The 26,804-nt window shown below is 42.1% G+C and overlaps 1 protein-coding gene across 7 annotated transcripts in view; it reads right to left on the bottom strand.

Annotated features, from left to right (window-relative positions):
- Positions 1-26,804, bottom strand: part of TNRC6C (trinucleotide repeat containing adaptor 6C) — a 147,969-nt gene that overhangs the window by 39,560 nt on the left and 81,605 nt on the right. For all 7 annotated transcript variants that reach the window (XM_058561743.1, XM_058561742.1, XM_058561744.1 and 4 more), the window contains 3 exons: positions 16,421-19,018; positions 3,342-3,548; positions 649-815 (listed from right to left, as the gene is read on the bottom strand). In XM_058561743.1, the coding sequence (XP_058417726.1) occupies positions 649-815; positions 3,342-3,548; positions 16,421-19,018 (2,972 nt within the window). The remainder of the gene's footprint in view (positions 1-648; positions 816-3,341; positions 3,549-16,420; positions 19,019-26,804) is intronic.

Genomic DNA, 26,804 nt, shown 5'->3' with positions numbered 1-26,804 from the left:
CTACTTGGAATTTGTCTTAGTGCATATATGAGTTGTGGATCTCACTTAACTTTTTCCAGATGGCTGCCCATTTGTTTCAAGACTACTTAATGGCTACCTCAGGAGTTCTCAGACTTTTTGGTCTCGAGCCGCCATTACACTCTTAAAGACAAGGATCCCAAAAAACTTTTGTTTATATAGGTTGTATCTATCGATATTTACTGTATTAGAAATTAAAACTGAGAAATTAAAAAAATGTTTATTAATTTATTTAAAAATAACAATAACAAACCCATTATATGTTAACATAAATAACATTTTTTAATGGAAAATAATTATATTTTCTAAAACAAAAATTTTTAGCAAGAAGAGTGACACTGTTGTGCATGCTTGCAAAGCTCTTTACTGTCTGGCTTCATAGAAGCAGCTGATTCTCATGTCTGTCTCTGTATTCGCTTTGCTGTGACATCAATTTCATGTAGTTTCTGGTAAACTCCACCTTATGCTTAGGAGAGACCCCCTGAAAGGGCCTCAGGGACCTCCAAGGGTCCTCAGAGCACTTTGAGAACCTCAGTCTTTCACCATTAATCGGAGATACCATCATTACACTGAACGTGTTTTTAAGTACCACTCATTCTTAGAGTTGCTTTTCTTTAGTGTCGCACACACCTTTTGGAGTCCTTTTTTGGAGGCGTTCCCCCAGGAACTGCAGGAGGAGGTGCTTTCTTGGGAAGCAGCATTGTTCCACATGCTTCCTTCTTCATCTTCCCACTGACTAGTACCGAGGTTCACGTCGTCCCCACCACTGCCCCAGCCTTCTTGCATAGATTTTGAAGCTGGAAAGAGAGCAAACACGAACCTATCAAATTCACCATTCCCATAGCAGGCAATGCTGCACTACCACATCATTTAGGGCGAGGCAGGACAAAAGGAGTGTATTGTAATCTACCTTTCTACTACTTCGTTTCCCCCGGACCTAAGAATTGAATTTCTCCTACTAGATATATAATATATATGTATATATATTGTTTTCAAACACCAGCTATTTGTTATAGTCTGTATTGTTCCAAACTTCCTTAACTGACTATAGATCACTTTGGGGCTACAGCAGAAGGTGGCACTCTCTACATGGTATGAAATGGCCAGGAAAATGCAGAATCCTGAAAAGTGTCATTGTCCTCCACATGGTTTTTAATCACCGCTTGATCCAAACCTGCAGCAGTAAGCCACATGGACCAGTGCTCCTCCAACGTACCCTGGGGATCATGAGAACCGCGGCAAGTCTGTGGGTGGGCCCAACAGTGGATGCTTCTTACAAGCTCCTAGGAGAGGCTCTCAGAATAACAGGACAGAGACAGCTGAGACCTTAGGCAGATAGAGCTACAAGCTGAATACCTAGTTTAAATTTCAGGATATTACTTTTTCTCCTTTCTTAAAATATGGGCCAGCCTGGTGGCACAGCGGTTAAGTTCGTGCGCTCTGCTTTGGTGGCCTGGGGTTTGCAGGTTCGAATCCCGGGCGCGGACCAACGCATGACCTATCAAGCCATGCTGTGGCGGCGTCCCATATAAAGTAGAGGAAGATGGGTACAGATGTCAGCCCAGCAAAAAGAGGAAGATTGGCAATGGATGTTAACTCAGGGCTAATCTGCCTCACCAAAAAAAAAAAAAAAAAAAAAAAAAAATACAAAGTGATTTTTGGTGTAAAATCTACCCCAAATTTTCACTTCCTGGGAGAACCTGAAAAAGGCCAAAGATTAGGTGATAGTACAGGTAGGTGGAGTCTGTAAGATGATGAAGATATGTTGCTCACAAGGTAGAGAGACATATAATTGGGCCTCCAAGGACAAATTACAAAAACAAATATATTGCTTCAAAATGGCATGTCAATCTAAACACCCAGAAGGTCCCTTATCCTTTAGATTTGTAACAAAAACTAATATGAGTGGAATAAATAATCCAGCAGAATGGTGGCTATACAGAGCATACTATTCAGTGTTAGCAAAGTAACAAAATACAAAACCAATAAAGTTGCATTTTAAGATCTAAGACATTTAATGATGTCTAAAGAATATATGAAGCTTCTGCAGCCATGTGAACAATTAACTTTAATATCAGACTTAACTCAGCAATCTTATATTCACACTAATGTCATAAGTATCACACTACAAAACACCCACAAATGACAGAATTCCACTTGGTAAACATGATCTGCACACTTGTGAGAATGTATATTTTATATGTGTATGTATTATACTTTCAGATAACGGGAGGAAAACGCAGCACAATTTTTCTTTCCTTTTTTCAGAAAAAAGAAAAAGCAGGGGCCGGCCCAGTGGTGCGCGCTCTGCTGAGGTGGCCCAGGGTTTGCCGGTTTGGATCCCGGGCGCGCACCAACGCACTGCTTGGCAAGCCATGCTGTGGCGGTGTCCCATATAAAGTGGAGGAAGACGGGCACGGATGTTAGCCCAGGGCCAGTCTTCCTCAGCAAAAAGAGACGAGGATTGGCAGATGTTAGCACAGGGCTGATCTCCTCACAAAAAAAAAAAAAAGAAAAAGAAAAAGAAAAAAACCTGGAGTATCCAAAGCAGAATTCTGTTTACAAGATGAAAGCAAGGCAAGAAGTGTCAGACAGCTGTAAAGTAATATATGTTTTCAAAACCTAATCTCAAGAGGCAAAAATGGCATGCTTGATCCACCTGGCTCAGTGAGATAGTAAGTGTAAATTGTTTAAAGTGGCAGGTAGGAGAATACTGCTGGAGAAATGGGATGCTACTAATAGTATCAAGCAGATATGATATAGTGTTCTGATTCTTGTATTTATTTTTTTTAAAAAAGGAGAGCATGGACTTCTGTTAAAATCTCCTTTGTGTTCATGTATCAGACATGACAAATATTTCTTTATAGTCTTGGTTTAATGTTAGTTTTTTTTTTTTTGTGAGGAAGATCAGCCCTGAGCTAACATCCATGCTAATGTTTCCCTTTTTGCTGAGGAATGTGGGCTCTGAGCTAACATCTATTGCCAATCCTCCTCCTTTTTTTTTCCCCAAAGCCCCAGTAGATAGTTGTATGTCATAGTTGCACATCCTTCTAGCTGCCGTATGTGGGACGTGGCCTCAGCATGGCTGGAGAAGCCGTGCGTCGGTGCGCGCCCGGGATCTGAACCTGGGCCACCAGTAGCAGGGCGCGCGCACTTAACCGCTAAGCCACGGGGTGGCCCTAATGTTAGTCTTAAAGCGTAAATAAAATGAGGAAAGTGTTCTAAAAAATTAACTCTTAAAATTCAGTGAAAAGGATCCCTCTAAATAAAATACTGACTCATTTCTAAACTGTTAATACAAGGCAGGCAGAATTCTAGCTTACCTGGTTTGCACAAGGCTGGGGTGGCAGCGGGAGCGCCGGCTCTTCCAAATGTCACCGCTGGCTCAGCAGGCTGATCTCCCCACCCGCTGCCACTGCTGGGCGGCTTGCCCCACGCTGCTGTGCCGTTGTCAACCAGGGTAGAAGGGGAGGATGGTTCTCCCCAAGAGTTCTCAGGCTTTGAATGAACATTAGGCATTTCTCCCCAGCCTGATGAAACTGAAAAGGGTGTCAAGGGAGAGAGAAAATAATAAAAGTGAAACAGAGAGAAAAAGTAAAAATGGTAATTTCAAGATAATCTATCTTTAGGCTTTTAGTGGAAAGTGAAAAAGAGACAACATTAAATCTAATCTGATTTGTTTAGCTTTTTAAAATTGTAAATTTCTCACTGCTGACCCTCACCCACTTAAAACTGAAAGTCCATTAAACATTAAAGACTATTAAATTCAGAGTATTTGCAACATAACAGGGTTTAAAAGGTTTGTTTAAAACTAACGCGTAAGAAGTAGTTTTTTTACTTCTGGTATTATATGTAATGACCTAAAGAAATTTTATGTTACATTATTGTCTTATAAGAAAAAGCTACAAGTTGCAAATATATACTGAAAAATTATTCTTGCTTATCTTTTGACCAACCATCAAAGATACAGATCTGGGTAAAAAAAATGAGAGGATGGCAGACTAAACATGTACAGACAAAGTAATAACTAGAGAATGCAGACAGTTCCCAGGTACCACCTAGTGAGCTGAGCAAGAGCTGAGGGATTTGCCTTAAGATGGGAACCGAGTGAAGGAATTAGGAATCAGGGTGGTTCCCATAGGCACAGTGACTGCAAGGGTTTTTCAGAAATTCTTCCTTCTTCCTCGCCCAGTCCTCTTGCCATAGCATCTTGATCAGGAACTGGTACCTGACAAGGGTATATATGAAACTAAATAAGGGTACCTAATGAATCTAGGTTACGGCATCAATATCTAGAGGCACAGAAGAAGTCATGGGACCAGGCAACAATAAGGATCTCCCCACTCTTTTGACATTTTAGTAAGAAAAACACTTTACGTTACATAGGTAAACTTCATTTTTCCAAATCAGCCCACATTCTGATCATTCCGCTTTTGCCTATAAGCTCACTTGACACTTGACAGTCATACTGATAGCTCACATCAGTTGTAATGTTCATATACATAGTTTCTCAGAGATAGAAAGGAGAATGTTTTAAATACTAACTGAAGAATAGAAGGCATAACATACAAATAATTAACCATAGATTTTAAATTATTTGGTTGCAACATGGATGTTACCATCTCAGTTGTGAAATTTATTAACTTTCTGACTAGAAACAGCATGGAATCCGTTCCCTTGATGCTCTTTATTCTAATAAAATGCAAAAATATTGATTAAAGACAAAAGGACACACAACCAATGAATCATTTTAAATTACAAGCTCTATGCTGAGCAATGTATTATGTAAATTATTACCAATAACAGGGAAGTTACCCCTAATCAGTTATTGTCGGCAACTGCTAACTGTAAAATTACCTATAACTACACAGAAAACAATAATGTATATTGGGAGAAGTAGTTTCATAAATTGAAGGGACAAAATTAAATCAGGAAAATTAACATAGCTGATATAAATAATGAATGTTTTCACAAGATAAAATAACTCAGGTGTTACTAAAGGCCCATCAGCTGTAAAACTACTGATTGACTGTAGGTAATTAAATAACGAATCCATCTAAAATTTGTTTGCCATACTTCCATCTTTGAAAGGCAATAGTATAAATTATTTAACTAAGTCAAAACTAAGAATAAATATTAAGACTACGGTAATTATAGTTGTTTGATTTTTATAAAGAGTTTTTAATTCCTGTTAAAGAAGCAGAAATGTCTACAGAGTATTTTTATATAGAAGGCAAACAATTTGCAAGCAGCATGTTTCAAAATCTTAGAAATAAATGGAAGAATATTTGCTTACTGAAAAATCAAGAAAACAATATTTCCATTTTAAGTTGATCTCTGGCAAGAATACAATTTACGTACATTGCCAAACTAACACATAAATCAGAACGTACGTACCACTGGACACACGAAAGGCTCTAGGTCTTTTTTTTTTTTTTTTTTGTGAGGAGATCAGCCCTGTGCTAACATCCGTGCCCATCTTCCTCCACTGTATATGGGAGGCCGCCACAGCATGGCTTGCCAAGCGGTGCGTCGGTGCGCACCCGGGATCCAAACTGGCGAACCCCAGGCTGCCGTAGCGGAGCGCGCGCACTTAACCGCTTGCGCCACCGGGCCAGCCCCTAGAAGAGGTCTTAAACTGAGGCACACTAGATATTTCTGATGCAAAGCAAACACTTTCAGTAGACAGAAAATAATTTTAAATTCATATTACTACTAAAATAAATAATCTCCCATTGTTTAGTGTTTATTGCTGGAGTGAATTTGGTATCCTTTTTGTAAATAATTTTATAGAGGTTCTTATAAAGTTGGGCTTAATGAGGCAGAACAGATTTCTACCTTAGATTTAAAACATTGATAATAAAATTTGAAAAGTAGTCCTTCAAATACTACCGCTTTTGGCAAAATATTTCTGCACTGTGGGGTTGAGGAATCATTATCTACTTTCTTCAATTGAACAAATACAGTCTTGGGAATAAAATAACAATAATAATGAAATGCCACCAGAATATGTGGTTTTCATTCAATTTTAAATATACAATCTTCATTTTCTACCAGAATGAAGGAAACAGATTGCCTAAGTGGTGTACACCTGGAAGACTGGTATAAAAACGAACATGAAGCAGAATCAAGGCCAGGAAATAGAACTGACGGAAAGAGAATCTTTACCTGAGTTAATGATTCTCATCTTAAGCACTACTGACAGTTAAGTTGGTAGATGGCCTTCTTTCTTCTGTGAAATAAGAAATCAATCCTAGCTTATTCCACGGATGCTAGTTATGTAGTTTTATGACAGGCAGTTCTTTTTGGGAAAAAAGGTTCAGTTAAAAAGTGGCCAATTATAATTAAGTGAAGGAAGGATAAAGATAAGGGACTAAAAATTCAGTTGATTAAGGATTTGAGTGCTTGCCATGTGCTTGGCATTTTTAGGTACTGACAAACATCAACGAGATGGGATTTTGCTCACACCGATGGCCTTTAAATGTAATGTAAATGGATTATAATGCTTGGTTAGCTACTGGCTTATAGAGGGACAGAGCAGAATTGGTAGCTGCAGCAACAATTAATTTTTCATATTTGAAATCAAGATAGGGGGGCCGGCCCCGTGGCTTAGTGGTTAAGTGCGCGCACTCTGCTACTGGTGGCCCGGGTTTGGATCCCGGGCGCGCACCGATGCACCGCTTCTCCGGCCACGCTGAGGCCGTGTCCCACATACAGCAGCTAGAAGGATGTGCAACTATGACATACAACTATCTACTGGGGCTTTGGGGAAAAAAAGGAGGAGGATTGGCAATAGATGTTAGCTCAGAGCCGGTCTTCCTCAGCAAAAAGAGGAGGATTAGCATGAATGTTAGCTCAGGGCTGACCTTCCTCACCAAAAAAAAAAAAAAGCTGAAATCAAGATAGGTATTATATAAAAGAGTTTGCTCACTCAGATGGCAAAGTATCCTACCTTTCAGAATGCCTTGTCTCGTGGCATTTGACACTTCTGTTATAAATTTAGGGGACTCTGAGGGTTACAGACAAGGGTCCTTTTCAAAAGCTGGCCACGTGGCCTTGAGCTGCACAGCAGCCTCTTAGAAGAGCTTCCTTCGCCTGCTCTACTGGGTCATCACAGAGAGGAGGTATTACAAAGAGGAAAAAAACCTTACTTCTTATTTTAGTGCATTAAAACAGATTTCAAGTGTGCTAATTCTTTCTTATTGATATGTAGGGGGCCAAACTGTATTTTTTTGTTTGTTTGTTTTTGTGAGGAGACCAGCCCTGTGCTAACATCTGCCAATCCTCCTCTTTTTTTGCTGAGGAAGACTGGCTCTGGGCTAACATCCGTGCCCATCTTCCTCCACTTTATATGGGACGCCGCCACAGCATGGCTTGACAAGTGGTGCGTCAGTGCGCGCCCAGGATCCGAACTGGCAAACCCCGGGCCACCGCAGTGGAGCGCACACACTTAACCACTTGCGCCACCAGGCCGGCCCCCAAACTGTATTTTTAACTGTCTTATTCCTTTTGAACTGAAGGAACCAAAAGTGAAAACCCTCATGCGTATCCCCAGGACTTGCACTGATAGGCATCTCCTCCTACTTTTTTAGCAGGACTTCTGATTCCCTGCTCCTCCTCCAACCCCAGCCCCACTTACCAACCCCCCCAAAACATAGTAAAGAAAAACACCATAACCAAACTCAAACTCAAGAAAAACCCCATATCCACAAAAAGCATAATGCTCAGATCAGTCCTCTTTTAGTGACTACTGCATGGTGCTTAAAATCGAATTCCTCTGGCTGGAGAGGTTGGTGGCACTATTTCTGAAGTGACAGTATGAAAAGAGCTGAGCTCTCACAGCAGCTTGCTGACTCACTCCATCTGTAGATGACTTGACTTTTTGGTAACATTTTGACACCAAAGGACGACAAAGGAGCAGGTGAGCTTCCAGGACAGCAAGTCCTGCCGGAAGGACCATGCTCTCCAGCTTCTGCTCTTGAGGAGACTTAGGGAAACAACATACATGTTTTATCTACTTCGGCAGAGGATTCCTAAAACCAATTTCTTCCAAGTTTTAGTTTCGTGAACAGATGATAGACCACTTCCCTGATTAATTCACAGGATCTTTGCCTTTGGTTATAATATCTGTGCCAGAAAACTAAGAGATAAAGCAAATATAATGTCACTAGATTAAGTGCCTAAATGCAAAGTAAAGCTTGCCTCTAGCTGGAGCCTTCTCCACCTTGTATGAGACAACTACAGTGATTATCGGACAGTTTGAAATGCCTGGCGATGGCTAGATATTCCCGAGGAGCTGAGGAGAACAGGTAGTAAAATGGATAAAAAAATATTCTGGAATAAGATCAACATTAGAAACATCTGGTTTTCTGATTGGCCGATGGTACCACTATTTCACTTCCCTCCACTGTTGGAAGACATAACCCCAGGCAAGACTTCATGACCCCACTATGTCACTGGTTTAGCTCGGCTCAAGTCCACAGTGGCCTTCATATTTGACTCCAAATTAACTGTTTAGTGTTCTCTCTACCCCTACTCCCAATCCCTTTCAAATGATCTAAATGTTTTGGTGAAACCTGACAGAGTTTGGGGATGAAAGAAACCACCTCTGGAGGTTCTCCCTCAATCTCATTGTTAGATTCAGAGTCTACTGTGAGGATCTGTTATTCATCACAAGTTTTATTAATTAACATTCAATGTTCTTCTGTGTCTGCAAATTGATTTTTAAGTGTCCCAGAATATTTATTTTTACGTGCACTAGATAATCAGGCTGCTAAGTATTTTCAGGATCTGCTTTCATTCCCTTAGAAACGTGAGTAAATGCTATGCTTGCACTTGCTCACTCTGGCCAATCTCCACCAGCTGTCAAGATAACAGACTCTTCTCCAGTGACTTAGTAGTTCCTTGCCACAGCAAGGCAGAGGCTAGCAGGTCTTGCACGTTTGGCTCAATTCACACTAGATCACCAGGGCAATGTTAAAGAGGAGGGGCTGCACCAGCCAGCCTACACAGCTTGACACTCTACATTAACTACAACCTCATGAGTCCTCCTCAGGCAGCTTACCATCTCTGAACAAAAGACAGGCACAGGGACATTTCTCTAGATTATCGCTGTGTTCCATCTCCAGAATGGGTTTGAACCAGATCCAAATAATCCAGCTTATGAAGCTACACTGCGTTTCCTAAATTAATATTGGTTTTCCTCAGGCTCATCAGAAAACTAGTGTCAATATAACAAGGATGAGACAAAAATGATTGTTCTGTGGCATTTACTTCTATAAAACTGGACACATAAACAAACGTAATTGAGGAATCATATTTTGTAAGATAGAGATCAATACCCTTAAGCGGTAACGATCAGACAATTTTAAAAACAACTTAAAACCCAAACTCTGAGATAAGTGAAAATCTTGTAAAATCAGCATAGGTCAATGGCAAAATTGCAGAATACTTGTAAAAGACTAACTGTATAAATAGCAGAAACTTCATCAGACAGTCATCAGGTGTATGACTTTGTTTAGAGTGGGGAACTCCCATCTATTTATGAAAACCAATCTGGGCAAGTGTTCAAGCCTCTAGCTAACTCACAGCGGAACGAGCACTCTGAGTGTGAGTGTGAGGGACTGCTGCTCCCACCACTGATCGAGGCTGCCCAGATAGCACAACACCCACAAGGAGGGCCAAGGGCTGACATTTGCGATAATGAATGGAGAAGACCAAAAGGAACCAGCACGTTGTCATCGCTATGAAGGGAACTGGTGTGAAAGCGTGACTGTCCCTTCTACCAGCTCAAAGGCTCGCTCGGTCTAACAGGCTGGCAAGTGATAGGCTCAGATCACCTGCGATCCCTGAGGGTGATGAACTCTGCTCTCACTGCAAAATGATGCTTGGTTCAGGATGGAGACTCAAATACCACCGGTAACATAGGGCAGGGATAATGCCTCAGCGCAGCTACTTTGTGTCATGAGAGAAAGAGAGACTAACATTATAAATGAAAAAATTACTCAGTAACCCCATCATATGTTGTACAACACACTCGACCCAGTTTCTGCATATGGGCTTACTGCATGGAAAAAATCTAACTTTTTGTTTGTCTCTGTTTAGTGGTTAAAACAAAATTCACAGCTGCTTCTACACTACTGCTACAACTACAGATCACATGCGTGCCTAAGGCCCAGGGGCTGCAGGGGTAAAAAGGAACACGGCAACATCACCGTGGGGGATGGAACACAGTGTCCTTCTTCTACATTCAGTGATAATATACACAATTTGTTAAAAAAATTATCTATGAATATTTTTCATATAAAAAAGAATGATCTTGGCCCTTCTAACTAAAGAGAAATGCATTTATCCAGGGTAGAGTCCCAGTAAGAGTAGCTTCTAAGGGTAACAAAAAGAGGAAAAAAATCACAAATGCAATGTGGTTCCAATCTCTGTGGGGTGTCATGGATGTAATACTTTAGAAATGCAGCAGGCGGGCTGGCCCCGTGGCTTAGCGGTGAAGTGCGCGCCCTCCGCTACTGGTGGCCTGGGTTCGGATCCCGGGCGCGCACCGATGCACCGCTTCTCTGGCCATGCGGAGGCCGTGTCCCACATACAGCAACTAGAAGGATGTGCAGCTATGACATACAACTATCTACTGGGGCTTTGGGGGAAAAAAAAAAAGGAGGAGGATTGGCAATAGATGTTAGCTCAGGGCCGGTCTTCCTAGCAAAAAGAGGAGGATTAGCATGGATGTTAGCTCACGGCTGATCTTCCTCTCTCTCTCTCTCTCTCCCCCTCTCTCCCTCTCTCCCTCTCTCTCTCCCTCTCTCTCTCTCTCTCCTCTCTCTCTCTCCCTCCCTCTCTCTCTCTCTCTCACACACACACACACACACACACACAAAATTTAAAAAATAAAAATAAAAAAAAGAAATGCAGCAGGCAAGCTACATATCACACATCTGAGGCCAAGCCACCTCGTCACCACACGTGTGCCCTCAGTAAGCTACTTCACCTCCCAGGTTTCACCTGTGAAATGAGGCCCAAGGGGCTGTGAGGCTTACATGGGAGGACCAAGCACTGCCAGCCCACGCTCATCGCCAGGACCCCGTGTGGGCACAAGGGCACACTTCAGCTGGAACTTTCCCAGGAAACGATGAGCAGGAGCAGGAAGGGGCTCCAGCTGTGACCTATGAGCACAGCCATGGGAACGAGAGTTTCCAGGAGAAAGTCTTGGGTGGGTGGGACATGACAGCTATTTTTAACCATCAACTCTTCTCAGAATACTTTGTGCATACTGCTACTACAATGCTAATCACACCACTAAATTTTACATTACTGGCATCTCCCACTAGACCATACCATGTCCTAATGTCTATATCCCTTCATTTTTGGCATCAATTATCTTTCTTCCTTCTTGCTTCCTCTGTTCCCCTCAAGTACTTTATAAAATTTAAGTGCCTAGAAATGTTAGTCATAGATTAGTAAAAAATAGGAATCACAAATTCAAATACCTCAGCGAGCCAGCCAATGTGAATAGGCCCACATAAGAAGAGCAACAGCACAAGCTGGATGATCAATGGCTACTGCTCAAAAGCCTCAGTGCTGGGACACAATGGGGAGTGGTGGGGAGTGTGGTAAACTAGAAAGCACAGGCCCTATCTACAGGTACCACTCCAGTTGACTGCTGCCATGTGCACCCAATGTGTCAGACCTTCCAGGTTCCCAAAAGAAGCTAGAAATCTGGAATTTTACATAAAACATTTTCATTAAAAAATATTTATTCACATGAAAAATGTGGGCCAACAGGCACGTTTGTGGGACCAGGTACAGCTCAAGGACCACCAGGTTTTTGATCTTTGGTTTGGTGACACTGAAGTGTATGTAGAGGCTAAAATAGTCTTGAGCTCCATACAGGATTTCTGATGTGGTGGCTCAGAGAAGTAAAAGTGAATTGCCAAGGAATCTGAGAGGAGGCTGGAGGGCTGGAGGGCTCACGTCCAGCTGGTGGAGCAGGGGAGGCTGTGGAGAGCAGTGGTATTTGAACTGAAGGCAGAAAGGAGGACAGCTCTCCTTTCATCCCAGCTGCTGAACGCTTCCAGGGAAACCCAAACAGCGGCCCACATGCCCAGGCCTCTCTACACAAGACGACACTCCCTCCCCTTGCCCACAGCACTCCTGACTCCCTTCCCCGCTTCCTTTCTCCACACCATTCTCACCACCGGACACACGACACACATACTTGCTCACTCATGTAGCCTTGGCTCCCTTCCCGGAGCACTTGCCCCACCAGGGCAGGACTTCTGTCTCTTTTGTTCCCTGCTGTCCTGGATTCTGTCTGCTTTGTTCCCTGCTGTATCTCCCAAAACCAGAGTGCTGAATAAATGAATGTTTGTCCACTGTGGAACAGTGCACATCGGCTAGCAATCCTTCGGGGGCCCCTGGGCAGCTCTCGGTTCCGTTCTCCACACAGGCTAATGCAAACTTCGCCTCTGCTCACACCTAGGCCCTCCCCTCCCCCCTCCACTCTAGGTTATGCCCTCAATGCTCTCGGGGAATAAAGAACACCAGAAGGTGCCCCTTGCCCTCTGGTCACAGACAGCCTGGCCTCCTCCACAAGACGTATGAAGTGCCCTCTCTCTGACTGGACAAAGGGATCTCCTCCCTTTGCATCTATTCTCCCTCTCTACTTGCTTCTTTCTATCAGCTTTTATTTTTATTTCTTTATTTTTTTGTGAGGGAGATCAGCCCTGAGCTAACATCTGTGCTAATCCTCCTCTTTTTGCTGAGGAAGAGTGGCTTTGAGCTAACATCTATTGCCAATCCTCGCCCTGCGCGACCCCCCCCCCCCCCCGCCCCGCCGCCAAGCCCCAGTAGATGGTTGTATGTCATAGCTGCACATCCTTCTAGTTGCTGTATGTGGGACGCGGCCTCAGCGTGGCCAGAGAAGTGGTGCGTTGGTGCGCGCCCGGGATCTGAACCCAGGCCGCCAGTAGCGGAGCGCGCGCGCTCAACCGCTAAGCCACCAGGCCGGCCCTCTATCAGCTTTTAAACATGCTCAAAACTCCACCATCTTAAACTAAATTTCTGCTCTTGACCTTGCCCCTCTACTCATCACCACTACTTTCCCATAGCTGTACCTTCAGCCTTATCTCTGGCTGAGACCCAGTCTTCTATATCCAACTTCTATTGTCATCTCCATGGGACATGTGCTTCCTGCTGTGTTCCCGGATAAGTCAGTGAATGACACAGTTATCTGCCCACCTGCCCAAGCTCTGAACTCTCTTTGCTGATCTTTCTTCTTTGCTCACACATCCAGTTTCCAAGTCTTGCTGCCATCTCTGTCTCCAGTCCCCTGCCACTATTCCAATCCAGGCCGCTACCATCACCACCAAAACACTGGCCAAGCTCAGATCCTCTTCTCCAGCTTTGCTTCCCATTGATCCATTCTTAATTTTACAGCTGGAATGATTCTATGAATAAGTCTGATCATTCAATCTCTGCTTAAGTCTTCTCTCTGGCTTCCTAGACTTCTGGATACAATCCACCTCCTAAAAGACCTTGCCTGATCTTGCCCTGGCCCCTCTCTAGCTTCTTCTCTCTGCAAGGCCTTCTCGTCACTCCCACCACTTACCTCAAGTGCCAACCACTCTGAACTTCTTTTTGTTCCTCAAATATGCCACCTTTTCTTTGCCTCTAGGGCTTATATGCAAGTCTATCTGAAATACTCTTCTGTACTACTATCCAATGTCTGTTCACCCCGACCCCACATGATCAAAATCTTGGTTAGGTGCCATGCTATATGCCATACTTTCCTGGTCATGACTGGTTGACACCATACTTTAATTGTGTGGGTACTTGTCTTCTTGCCAGCTGGTGGTTCAAGGAGGGCAGAGCTCCTGTCTTCTCTCGCTGTCATGTCCTGAGCATCTGCCTGCTATGCTCAGCACACAACAGGTGTTCAACAATGTATTTTGAATGAGTGTAAGCTAAATAAAAAGATAAAGGTATCAGTCCTAGAAGCATTACTGTAGATGGGTATGAGACCATGAGAAACCTTACAAACTATAGAGCTTTGTTGGATGATCATAAATCATGGGACTGAGGAGGTGGGAGCTGGATCAGAGGCAGAGGAATGGAAGCAACCAGCCTCAACTGGCTATCTGATGGAGCTTTGGTACAAGGCAGTGGGGGTGCACCACAGATTCTCTACTCATACCTGTTTGAATGACATTCCATGGTCAGAACAATTTTTTAAACAAATCTCTGCACACGACAGAGTCAACAGGCACTCGGCATCCATTCCACTGCCTTCTATGAGCCTTCTTGTATTACAGAGGCCCAAAGTTAAAAAACTACACTTTCCAGACTCCCTTGTAGATTGGGTTCTGGATGCAAATTCAGTTCCATATATAGATGACTGAGTGAGTGACCATGGAGAAAGGACAAGGACTCTACCCTTAGTCTTGTCTTTATGGCATGTTTATAAAATTTAGGGAAGGCATAAAACTGGAAGGAATAACTAATATGCTGATTACAGAATCAAGGTTCAAAAAGATCTCAACGGGCTGGTGGACTGGAATGCAAGTTTACAGTGACAAAGTTCTATACTTGGGACCAAGCAGCCAACTGCACCAGAAATAGTCCTGAGCGAGGAGGGCCTCCCAGTGGTCTTAACAAAAAGAAAGACCAGATTTCAAGCTAAATTTAAGACAAATAGTGTGATACGGCTCAAAAAGGCTAAATGAAACTTAGAATGCATTACCAGGAATACAGTTTTAGGAGTGAGGGAGGTTATAATCTCAACTAATTCTGCACTGGTTAAACCATACTTATAATAATGACATCAGTTCCGGGCACAAGGACCCTCACAAGCTATAACTTTTCCAGATGACAATAAAAAGCATTTAAAATCACAACTATGAGGAATAGCTATCACAACTACGAGGAGCTAGGAATACTTCTGAAGAGTGGGTAGATGGGACATAACCATATGCAAGTTTGAAAAACTGTAGAATGGGAAGAGAAATTAAGCCTTGTTTTGTATTGTCCCAAAACTATACCAGCAATCATAGAAATTGGAGGGATGCCGACCGAGGCTCAGTCTAAGAAGGACATAACAGCCAGAGTGGCCAGGAAAGAAAGCGCACTGGGCAGGAGGTGGGGGGCTTTCCCGGCACTGTGTGTGTGCCTTTATGCAGAAGCTTCTAGTTGCTTGAGTATGTAGAAGAGAGAAGGCCCTGAACATAATGCCCTCATTTGGATTATATTCTCTCTCTGCGATTTGGGGAACCCAGCTCTCACTCATGGCTTAGGCAGATTCCATGTCTGGAGCCCAGGGATACCTTGTTCCATGGACCGACATTCTAGTTAGAAATGTGGGGCTACTGCTGGTTCTTCGGTTACAACACCTAGCCAAAAGCTATCTGCATCTCTCATGGTCCACGCTGTGTGTTCATTTTCTCTGTCACAACTCTCGTGCCCTGTGGGCAGGCTCTGGTCTGGATCATCTTATCATCTTCTTTTCCACCACAGTATCTAGCAGAGTGCCTTGCACAAAGCAGGAACTCAAAACACAAGTTTTAATCTAATTTTAGGGATTTTCTTTCAACAGAAATCAAAATATGACTTGCATCATATAATGCCATTCACACTTTTGTTTTGTGAGGAAGACTGGCCCTGAGCTCACATCTGTTGCCAATCTTCCTCTTTTTGCTGAGGAAGATTGGTCCTGAGATAACATCTGTGCCCATCTTCCTCTACTTTGTATGCAGGATGCTTTCACAGCATGGCTTGATGAGCGGTGTGTAGGTCTACGCTGGTGACCGAACCTGTGAACCCTGGGCCACTGAAGCGGAGTGCACGAACTTAACCACTACGCCACCGGGCCGGCCCAATGCCATTCACATTTTACAAAAACAGTTTTGTTTCAGTGTTAGCTAGACATCAGAAACACCTGTGAAGCTTTAAAAACCACCAGCAAATGGGCTTCCCTCCACACCAGCAACACTAGAAATCTCTGAGACTGTTATCCCCCAGGCCCCCCAGATCCCACGTAATCCTAATGGAAGCCGGGGTTGAGAACCACTGGTTTATCTCATAAAGAAATGAAGACTTTGTAAGTACACACAAACTAACATAATGGTCCCCAATCTTTCCTGATGAAGATGGATTTCTTCTTTCCTTTCCTTTCTATTGAAAGTGCTTCATACTTTTTTTTTCCTGGATAGAAGGCTACTGGAGAATCCTACTTTATTTATTCTCTTTGGATAATACTTAAATACAATACTACAGGGTGAAAGGAACTTAAATTAGTTTAATTTCATTTGCTATAAAAACACTAGTCAGAGTATGTATGCATATCTAACGAGGATAAACTATTTTTTTTTACTTTTAAAGTCATATAAAGTCCCTCTCATACCTGGGCCAAGCAGTGGCGATCGATTCAGCTGGGCGCTGGCCTGGTGTGACGGCGGCGTCTCACCCACGTTCGTGCTGTTACTCGTGGTGGTCGTGGTGGTGGTGCTATTGGCTGTGGTACTGTTCTGGAGGCCCGGGTTGTTTCTATCCCACATGTTTACAGTTTTGTTGTTGTAATTGCTTGGGTCACCCCAAGCTGAGGTACCATCATCAATTTCCATTTTGCGTCGAATGGATGGTGGGGAAGGTTCTTCCCAGCCCGTGGCCTCACTGTTGTCCTTTTGTTTGACAGGGACTGGCCCCCCGATCCACCCCGTTCCCGTCTGTTTAACAGAAGCGGCGCCTCCCCAGTTACTCACATTGTTGTCTTGGGGTTTGCTGGCCCAGTTCTGCTGGGGGCCAGGTTTTAAAGACTCTCCCCAGTTTGTACCTGGATTCACCTTTGCATTTGTGCCATTGCCCCAGCCACTGGTCCCAGACCTTGTAGCATCATTCCAACCAGACCCTGATCGATTACTGTCAGCATCCCATCCAGAGCCATTTTTTTTCCCATCTCCCAAGTGTCCAAGGACAGAAGACGAATCTGCCCAATCTCCCCCTCCTGCACTCCAGGCTGGATTAGATTTTTGTCCATCTCCCCAGTTTTGAGATTTGGGTTTTTGAGGCTCACCCCAGGTGGGTGACTTGTCCTCCTGATTTACGGTCCCACTCCACGCGTGGCCACTCTTGGCAGCAGCAGCATTATTGACAGCAGTAGAGCTTACCGAGTCCCCCCACACCCCTGGGCCATTTGGCGCTTTGTTGCTGCTGTCTCCCCAACCTGTGTTTGCTGGCACAGCAGCAGGCGGTGAGCTGACCCACCCAGATACTGAAGAGGTATTTGTACTGTTCATGATGGACCCATCGTTCTTCCCCCCTGAGTTTGAAGGCTGAGTAGCTGCACAACCCCAGGCCTCTGTCCCATTGTCATTTTTTCTCTCAGACCTAGGGGATTCTTCAAATTCCCAGGCAGTGTTTTGCTTTACTGGAGTCTGTCCCCAACCAGTATTAGACAGAACTCTTGGGTCAAGATCGTTCCTTGGCAACTGGATGTGCCCTTGGTCTACAATCCCTTTATCTCGCCTTCGGCCTTCTGCTCCTTCCCTCCCAGTGTTTCCTTCATTGTGACTGCCAGAACCATCGCTACTTCCTTCACTTGCTGTAGTTCCAGAAGATGCAGCTTTGGCCCAAGAGTTCACGTGTTCACTGCCAGGCTGCATGGCAGGATTCTGGCTGTTAACACTAGGACTATCCCACCCTGTTGATCCTTTCCCATTGATGTCACTATTGGAATGCTGGTTTGGGGGCTTTCCCCACTCCCCATTCACACTGTTAGAGGCGCTTCGGCTGGGGTGGCCCCAAGCTCCTGAATGGATATTACCAACGCCATTGTTGCCACTGCCCCTTCCCCAGGTGAGGATTCCAGGACCAGCAGGAGGTCCCGAATCCCAAGCATTTCCTCCATTTCCTTCCTTTTGGACAGCACTGCTGGATCCGTTTTGTTTAGCACTTAATGCTGAGTTCACAGTGTCTCCATTCCCCTGACTGAACCCAGAATTGCTATTTCCTGTGGCAGGGTTACCTGGGGACAGTCCCCACACAGAACTGCTAATTCCTTCACCACCGCCCCCACTGACTTGAGAAACTGATGATCCGTTAGCACCAGGAAGGCCTTGCAGGTGGGGCGGGATGATGGCCCCCATACCAACAGCCATGCCCCAGTTTGGCAGTCCATTTGTCTGCATTGCATTGATAGGGTTTGGTGGAGAGTTCATAGGGTTAGTGTTATTTGGTCCATCAGTGTTAAGGTTCTGAGGTTGTACGCTGAAAGACACATTCTGAGAAGTGGACGTTTGTGGCTCTGTGCTCTCTTGCGGCAGCAAGTTCCCCCAAGCACCCAAAGTGCCTGCTGGGTTCCCGTTGTGGGTGCCCATATTTTGGCCTACGGCACTGACTGGACTGCAAATACTGGAAGGGTTGCCTGTCGCCACAGCTCCTTCATGTCCAAGCACAGGCCAGGCAGCTGGGTTGGCATTAGGATTAAGGTTAAGATTAATGCCAGCATTGGAGTTGGAAGCACCCCAGCAATTCTGACTTCTCCCATCTCCGATCATGTTGTCCATTTTCCCATCCCCAGCACTGAGAGAGCAGTGAGCTAGGCCGGAGCTGGAGGGTGCGGATATACCCCACACCCTGGCTGCATTTCCATTACCGTTTGCTCCCCCTGCTCCAAGGGCACTCTGATTCGAAGGGCTTTGGACGAGTGCGCCGTTGGTGCCATTATTGCCATTGGTCTTCTTGGTATGTCCAGTGAAGTTGCCCTGGGCACTCCCTGTAGCCATGCTACTGTTCTCTGAGCCACAGTTGGAGGCAGAGTCAGTGTCTGTAGTACATTCTGAGGCAGATTCAGTCTCTGTTCCTGTGATGGAAGGCCACGCCTCCTTATCAGTTCTATCTATTATTACTTTATCCCAGCTGCAGTTGGCTTCGCTTCTGTAAGTGGGCTGCTGTCCCCAGTGGGAACTTTCATAATGATCTGCCAATCCACTGTGACTGAGATCTGAAAAAGATGAAACAAATTCAAAATTAGATTTTCCTCCTATTTGTCAATGAATCAACTGTTAACTAGGCTTTGGGGGAAGCTCTTTATTTTGAATTTTCAATTCTGAATGACAAATGCTAAAAAATGACTTAAAGAAAAAAGTTTTTTGTCTTCTTAATAGGTCCCATTTAAAAAAGAGTTAATGTTTCTAAAATTATATTAATTCTTACCACTACACCACACTATTAGTCCTCTTGAGAAGAATCACAATGCACATTATCAGCACATGAGCATCTTTGAAAGCACCTGTAGTACAGAAAGCTGCTGAACTGGAATGCAGCAGTTTGGAAATTTATACACACCTATAAACACTCAGACTCTTTGGGAAACACTGGCAACAACACGAAGTTCACAGGGATTCTTGAATACAATTTGCAGTTCTCTTCAAAACCTCTAACTAGAGTTACAGTACTATATAGAAGCTACACAGCTCATGCTGTAGAAAGGAATTGCAAATGCATTGCAGAATCATATAACAGAACCAATATCTTGGGGGTGGGGGATGGAGGGAGAGAGAGAGAAGAGTAATTAGGAAATGCTATCTTATGTCACCAAGGTATTAAGGATTAGAAACATTTAATTACATTTATACTACTTTATCTGTTATTACCAGCAATTATGGTTTATCATTGTTTCCTGTGCACTAATAAAAAATATTCTCAGCCCTACATCTGATCTTCTTGGATTTCTAAGGATTCCTTCTACACTTGCTTTCTATTTCCTAAAATTATAGTCTTTTCTTTTTTTTTTTTTTTCCCCTTTTTCTCCCCAAAGCCCCAGTAGATAGTTGTATGTCATAGCTGCTGTATGTGGGACGGCGCCTCAGCATGGCCGGACAAGGGGTGCGTTGGTGTGCGCCCGGGATCCGAACCCGGGCTGCCAGTAGCGGAGCACATGCACTTAACTGCTAAGCCATGGGGCTGGCCCCTATAGTCTTTTCTTTGGAGATCCCCAGAATAACTTTATACGATATCTTCCTATAGTATTTATATCATTTTACTGATGATCCTTTTAAAGGATCCAGTATTTGGTAGCTTCATTTTATTTCCTATGGTTTTCTAATTATTTGAGTATTTCTAATGTTGCAATCAAACTTACATTCAAATGAATTTTCCAGCAGACTTTATTCAAGTATGTATCACTCAAAAATAAATAAAAATAATATAAAAAAATTAACTTATCATACGACAAACTCACACAATTTAGAAATTCCTGACAGAGTTTAAGTAGTATGATATACAGATAACTGCAATAAAATATTTTTTCTCTTTTAGAACCTTTTTATCAGTATATTCTCTTCAAATTTATTTTAACAAGAAAAATCTTACTCATAGACAGTAACACTGGGTTTCCCAAAGGAAATTTCTTTTAAAGTTTGATAGAGCTAAAGGAAAAAGAGGAAGTTTGAATTATCACTATCACTAGAAAGAACATATCAAAGCTAACTTCAACCTTAAAAAAAAAAAAAAAGACATGATTTTTGTTGCCTGATTTAAAAAGAATATAACGCATCTAGACTTATGCTCTAGGTGATTCTAAAGTAGGTAGGTAAGTTCAGGTGAACACTACCAAGGAAAAACGAAGACAGGCATCAGAAAACTTTAAGTATCTAAATTACTATAAAATAACTAAGTTTTTTAATCCCAAGTATTAGGTGCTGTCTGTGTAACCCTGGTTTATGACAATTTCCCCTACTGCTTTTGCATATACTATAAAAACTAGCTTATGTAATAACTAATTTAAAGAGATAAATGAGCCATTCATTATTTAACATAGAAAATAAGACCAAGTTAAAAAACAGAGATTATTGCTTGTTATCAGTGAGTCTACAGGGTTCACTCTCCCAGCTGTCTTGCCTCCCCAGGGACAGGGTTTACCCTGAGGCAGGCCACTCACCTCTTGACTAGGGCAGCATTCACTGCAACCCACACCCAGAAGGCAGGAGGTTAACAACCTGGCTTACCAATGCGCTCCTTTCCAGGCGTGGGGTACCTTTTGAATACATATTATCTTTTCCATTCCATAAGAGGTCACACTGTAAAAGGATTAGCCCTTTTAATGGTCTACTTTGAGGGTTTATGTGAAATGCTTTTTGACTATTTCTCAGCCCCCAATTTGATGGACTCACTCAATTATATGTTAAGTTTGCAAGACGTGTTTTTATCCTTGATGGATAAGAATTATAGCACTACAAGCTAGTGGAGAAAGGAAGAACTAGCTAATAAGTGCTGCTGGACAATTGGCTAGCCATATGGAAAAAAATCAAAGGAGATCCCTACCTCGTATCACACACAAAAATAAATTCTAGATGGATTAAAGACCTAATTATGAAAAGCAAAACTTTTTTAAGCTTAATAAGAAAATACGGGAGATGGTCTCTATGACCTGGGACATTTATCTTCTTACAGAAGACATAAAAAAAAGTTGATAAATCTGATTACGTTAACATTAAAAACATCTGCATGACAAAAGACATCATATAAAGGAAGCTAAAAAACAAGCCACAGACAGGAAGAAGATAGAACAGATAAGGATGATGATCAGAATAAAGAATTCCTACTAATCAATAAGAAAAAGACCAACAACCCAACAAAAACGGCAGAAGGACAGGAACAGGCAATTAGAGAAGAGGAAACCAAAATACAGGAACAGGCAATTTAGAGAAGAGGAAACCCAAATCGCCACTAACACATGCAACAATAAACGCCCTCATCCATATGCAAAAAATGTACGTTAGAACCATGAGACATCGTTTCACACTTTGGATGGTTATTTTCACTCTAAAACTTGAAGATGTGGCTCCTTTTGGGGGAGACGAGAATGGGACTGTGGGCAGTATCTATAACATTTCTGAAATAGAGATCTGAAGCAAGTATGGCAAAATATTATGCTAAATCTATATTGTGAATATAGTTTTATTATTATCTGTACACTTTCTATTTTAAAAATATTTCCAAAAAATTAACAAATTAAATGCTTAAATGTGATATCAAATGAAGTGACACAGATGGAACCCCAAAAGGTACCCAAGGTAAGTATCCAGTGCTGTTAGTAGGAATGTAATCAAAAGAGCAAATCTTTACTGTTAGAAAAATGTGATAACTTTATGAGAGCCAAGAGATTCAGACCTAATCATTGAATTAGGTCTAATTTCTGAAGGTGAGTTCCTTGAGGGCATGGATGGTATCTTTCTAGTTTTATATCCCTAATGCTGGCCACATTTAGGCAACCAATAAATGTTTCCTGGACACACAAAAGATTAAATGTATAGAACCAAACCTAAGTTCTAGCTAAAGCTACCAATTAGCTGAACAATCTGAAGTCACTTCTCAACTGTAAACAGATGATGCTGAAGCACATAATCCCTAAGGTTCTCAGCTCTAAAATTTATGATTTCTAGAGCTTATGTATTCTACACACTGACATGAGAACCAGACAAAAAAATAATCAATATATTTGGCAGAGTCAATCTCAACTACAATATTAAAGCAAAGATTTTTTTTTTGCTGAGGAAGATTCGCTCTGAGCTAACATCTGTGCCAATCTTCCTCTATTTTGTATGTGGGTCGCCACCACAGCATGGTTGACAAGTGGTGTAGGTCCGCACCTCGGATCCAAACCCGGGCTGCTGAAGCAGAGTGTGCTGAACTCAACCACTATGCCACGGGGCTGGCCCCAAAGATTTTTTTTTATTGTGGTAAAATGTACAAAAATATAAATTTTCCACTTTAACCCTTTTGATATACAATTCAGTGGCTTTAAGTATATTCATATTGTGCAACCATCACCACTGTCCATCACCCCAAACTGACACTCTATACCCATTAAACAATAACTCGCCACTTCTCCCTTCCCCCGGACTCTGGTAACCACCATCCTACTTTCTTTTTCTATGACTTTGACTATTCCATGTATCTCCTATAAATGGAATCACACAATATTTGTCCTTTGTGACTGGCTGATTTCACTCAGTGTAATGTCTTCAAGGTTCATCCATGTTGTAGCATGTGTCAGAATTTCTTTCCTTTTTAAGGCTGAGTAATATTCCACTGCATGGATTGACTATATTTTGTTTACTCATTTATCTATCCATGGACAATTTGGGTTGTTTCCACTTTTTGGCTATTGTGAGTAATGCTGTTATGAACATGGGTGTACAAATATCTGTTCCAGTCCCTTCTTTCAATTCTTTTGAGTACATAGCCAGAAGTGGAATTGGTAGATCACATGGTAAATCTATGTATAACTTTTTGAGGAACTGCCATGCTGTCTTCCACATGGCTGTACCATTTTAAACATTCTTACCAGCAATACACAAGGATTCCATTTCTCCATATCCTTGCCAACACTTGTTATTTTCTGTTTTTTGAATAATAGCCAATCTAATGGGTGTGAAGTGGAATCTCACTGTGGTTTTGATTTGCATTTCCTTAATGATTAGTAATGTTGAGCTTCTGTTCACATGTAAAGCAAAGATATTTTATAATCAAACTTATTTATCCTGTTTAAAATGAACAGAGTCAAAGAGAAAAAACTATATTGTATGGAGATAAAAAAATCATAAAAACAAAAGAGTTTTCAATAAATGCCGTAAAACAATTCCAACATATGCCATCCTCCTACTCAGATGATTTTGTTTTGGAATCTCCTACAAATATTTATAATCAAAATATAAAACTGTAAATAATAAATATGAATACAAAAATGAGCCAAAATGTTTAATTTTTGACGTTATGAGATAATAAAATGTAGGGGCAATGTTGTTGCTTATGAGAAAAATAAACAAATCTGGGTCTTTACATTTTGAGCTACATCCCATAATGTTCTACAAGAAAAAGTAATTTATAACCTTCTCTATGAGGTAGTAAGAGGCTAAGGCAAGTAATGAATTTAATATAGAAACTAAACCTGAAAATCGTAGACAGAAAATGAGAAGAAAATTAGGTGGAAAACACTGAATCAATAATGCTGATAAATACTTAAATTCTGTACTTTCACGGACAGTCCTCTGCCTTAGAGCTTTACAGGAGCAAAAAAGGGCCAAGGACCAAAAGCTAATACTGGAATTAAGTAGATAATTCTGTGACAAAAAAAATTTATTCTCATTTACATAAATTAAAAAGTCCAAATTTCAAGAAAAGTATTAGTCATTAGGATAAAAAAAAAATCATTGCACCAAGGTGTATCCAGGGTACCTAGACGTGCCCATGCAGCCTGGACTGTTTCTAACAAGTAGGTCCATCTTCTGAAGGAATGATCATCACCATGATGAAGTTCCCATTGTTCATGCCTTCCCAGAGTGTGTGATCAAGAGCTCAAGATGGGCACCAACGTGGCAGTATTACAGGAAGGAAGCAAAGTAGCTGTACACACGTCCCCACATCTGAGACAACAGAAGGGTAGGATGAAGTCATGCCTGTGCATTTACATACTTGAGATCTCTAGAACCCTTCCACTTACAAGGAGAAACACCACCTCCCTCAGCCACCTCCCTAGTCCAAGCTCCCTCATTTCCTGACGGGATTACTGTAACAGCTTCTAATAGAAAGTCTCCTCAATACCCTCCCATGCTCCTCTCCAGTGTGCTCAATAACAGATCAAATATTCTTTCCAAATGGACATCCAACAGATCATAAACACCTGCTTAAACACTTCAAGGGTTCTTAACATAAAGACCAAAGTCTTGAAGAAGCCACAAGGCTTGGTTCTCTTACTTCACATCGTTCTTTCTCTTGCTCTGTACTCTAGCCAATTCCTCAAGTCACCATCTGCAACCTCCCACCCCAATGACAGGGCCTTAGAAGAAGTTGTCCCCTACCTGGACTCAACGTCTACTCTTTTTTCCTATCTCAACTCAATGGACGTCTCATTTAATAAGCTTTATTTCCCCATTTAGGACCCTCAGACACATTCATTATTAACAGTCTTCCTTTCCTTTTAATTCATTTAGACCAAGAGTCGGCAAATATTTTCTGTAAAGGCCCCATAGTAAATATTTTAGGCTTTTAGTTTCTGTCACAGCTACTCAATTCTGTTGTTGTGGTGCAAAAGCTGCCAGACAATATGTACATGAATGAGCGTAGCTGTGTCCCAACAAAACTTTATTTACAAAAGCAGGAGGCAGGCTACATTTGGCTTGCAGGTCACTGCTTGCCAACCCTGATTAGATGATCACTATTACGGAGTGCCTCCTATGTGCAGGCATCTTGCTGGGGACACAATGATGAACAAGATGGACGAATTCCTTCTCTCGCGGAGCACACATCCTAGTGTGAGTTATCGGTGTGACTGTCTCTCCGTCTAGGCTGTAAGCTCCACAAAGGCAAGGACTGCCTGGTTTTGCCCGATCTTTTTCTCCAGTGCCCAGCAGAGCATCTGACACACAAAAGGCAGTGGGTAAGTATCTACTGAATGAACAAATGAAGTAATGAATAATTCTTATAAATACCTGAAAGCAGTCTGCCATTAACATAAGATGATGTTCCTTAAATTTTCAGTCAATTTTGAAGGTAATGTTAAGATTAAGCTTAAGGTGCCATGTTGGCTAGCAACCAACTTAACAGAAGTTATTTGCAAAAATACTGTTATCTATTCAGACAAAGCAGTAGAAAAAAAACTAACAGTTTAAGATATTTTTTATGTAGAAAAAATTACAACTGCCACTAAAAATCTACAACTAAAACACAGTTTCCTTCAAAGATAAGGCGTACAACCATAGAAGTCAAATTGGAGCAACAAGATTTTACTCAAAACAAAGCAAACCAGCGAGCAGTTGTAAGTCTCTTTTCTTCCACCTGCATAGTCTCCTCAGGGGTCCTGGATAAGCTGCAGCCTCCAGGCACCCTTGTGGGCTGGCACGGCCCTTGTCACGGGAGCCGAGCTGGGAGAGAGGGCAGCGGCCCCTCCCCATTTGGCTTCAGGCTGCAGGTGCTGACATTTAATGTTTGGCCTGCCCTTATTGGACACACTGCTATTTCTTTTTCCTTCTTTCCTCTATTTCAGTTCTTTCTTGGTTCTTCAACAACATCAAAATAAACTAGGTCTCCAAAAACTAATTTTACTGAAAACTCAGTGGCAGTACATGGAGATAAAAAGTACATAAAAAGTAAATGAAAGTTATCTTGTGTTTAATCTACCATTTAAAAGCTCTCTTTCCAAGGACAGGTTCTAGGTTTTTCTCTGAAAATTATGAATGTAAAAAACAAAAACAAAATTTAAAAAGCCAGGGGCTATACATCATATCGAGCTATTATTTTACTATCAGAAACAATTTGAAAGTAGTACACCTTATCATTGTACTTTCCATTTGTGGGAGGCGGGCATCAACAAATATAGACAATTCGATTGTTATAAAGGACAATATTGGAACAACTGGTGAAATGTAAATGTATTTAATTTAGATATATTCGATAATGGTACTATATCAATGTTAAATTTCCTAAATTCACAATTGTACTGTGGTTATGTAAGAGAACATTTTTGTGTATAGGAGATATTTAAGGTCCATGATATCTGCAATTTACTTTCAAACGCTGCTCCAACAAAAACCAACAAACAAAAGAGCATATGTGGGAAATGAGCCCTAAGCCTAGATGACCAACAGAAAGCCCAGTGTCAATCCATACAGCAAATATTAGTAAAGCCTTTCCCCTGTATTTTTTATGTTAAAAATAAACAAAAGTTCAGGGGCTAACCCAGTGGTGTAGTGGTAACCCAGTGGTGTAGTGGTTAAGTTCACGTGCTC

The sequence above is a fragment of the Diceros bicornis genome, chromosome 18, assembly GCF_020826845.1.
Source record: "Diceros bicornis minor isolate mBicDic1 chromosome 18, mDicBic1.mat.cur, whole genome shotgun sequence".
Taxonomy (NCBI): Eukaryota; Metazoa; Chordata; class Mammalia; order Perissodactyla; family Rhinocerotidae; genus Diceros; species Diceros bicornis.
The sequence above is the reverse complement of the archived record's forward strand: the minus strand, read 5'-3'. Positions and strand labels throughout refer to the sequence as shown.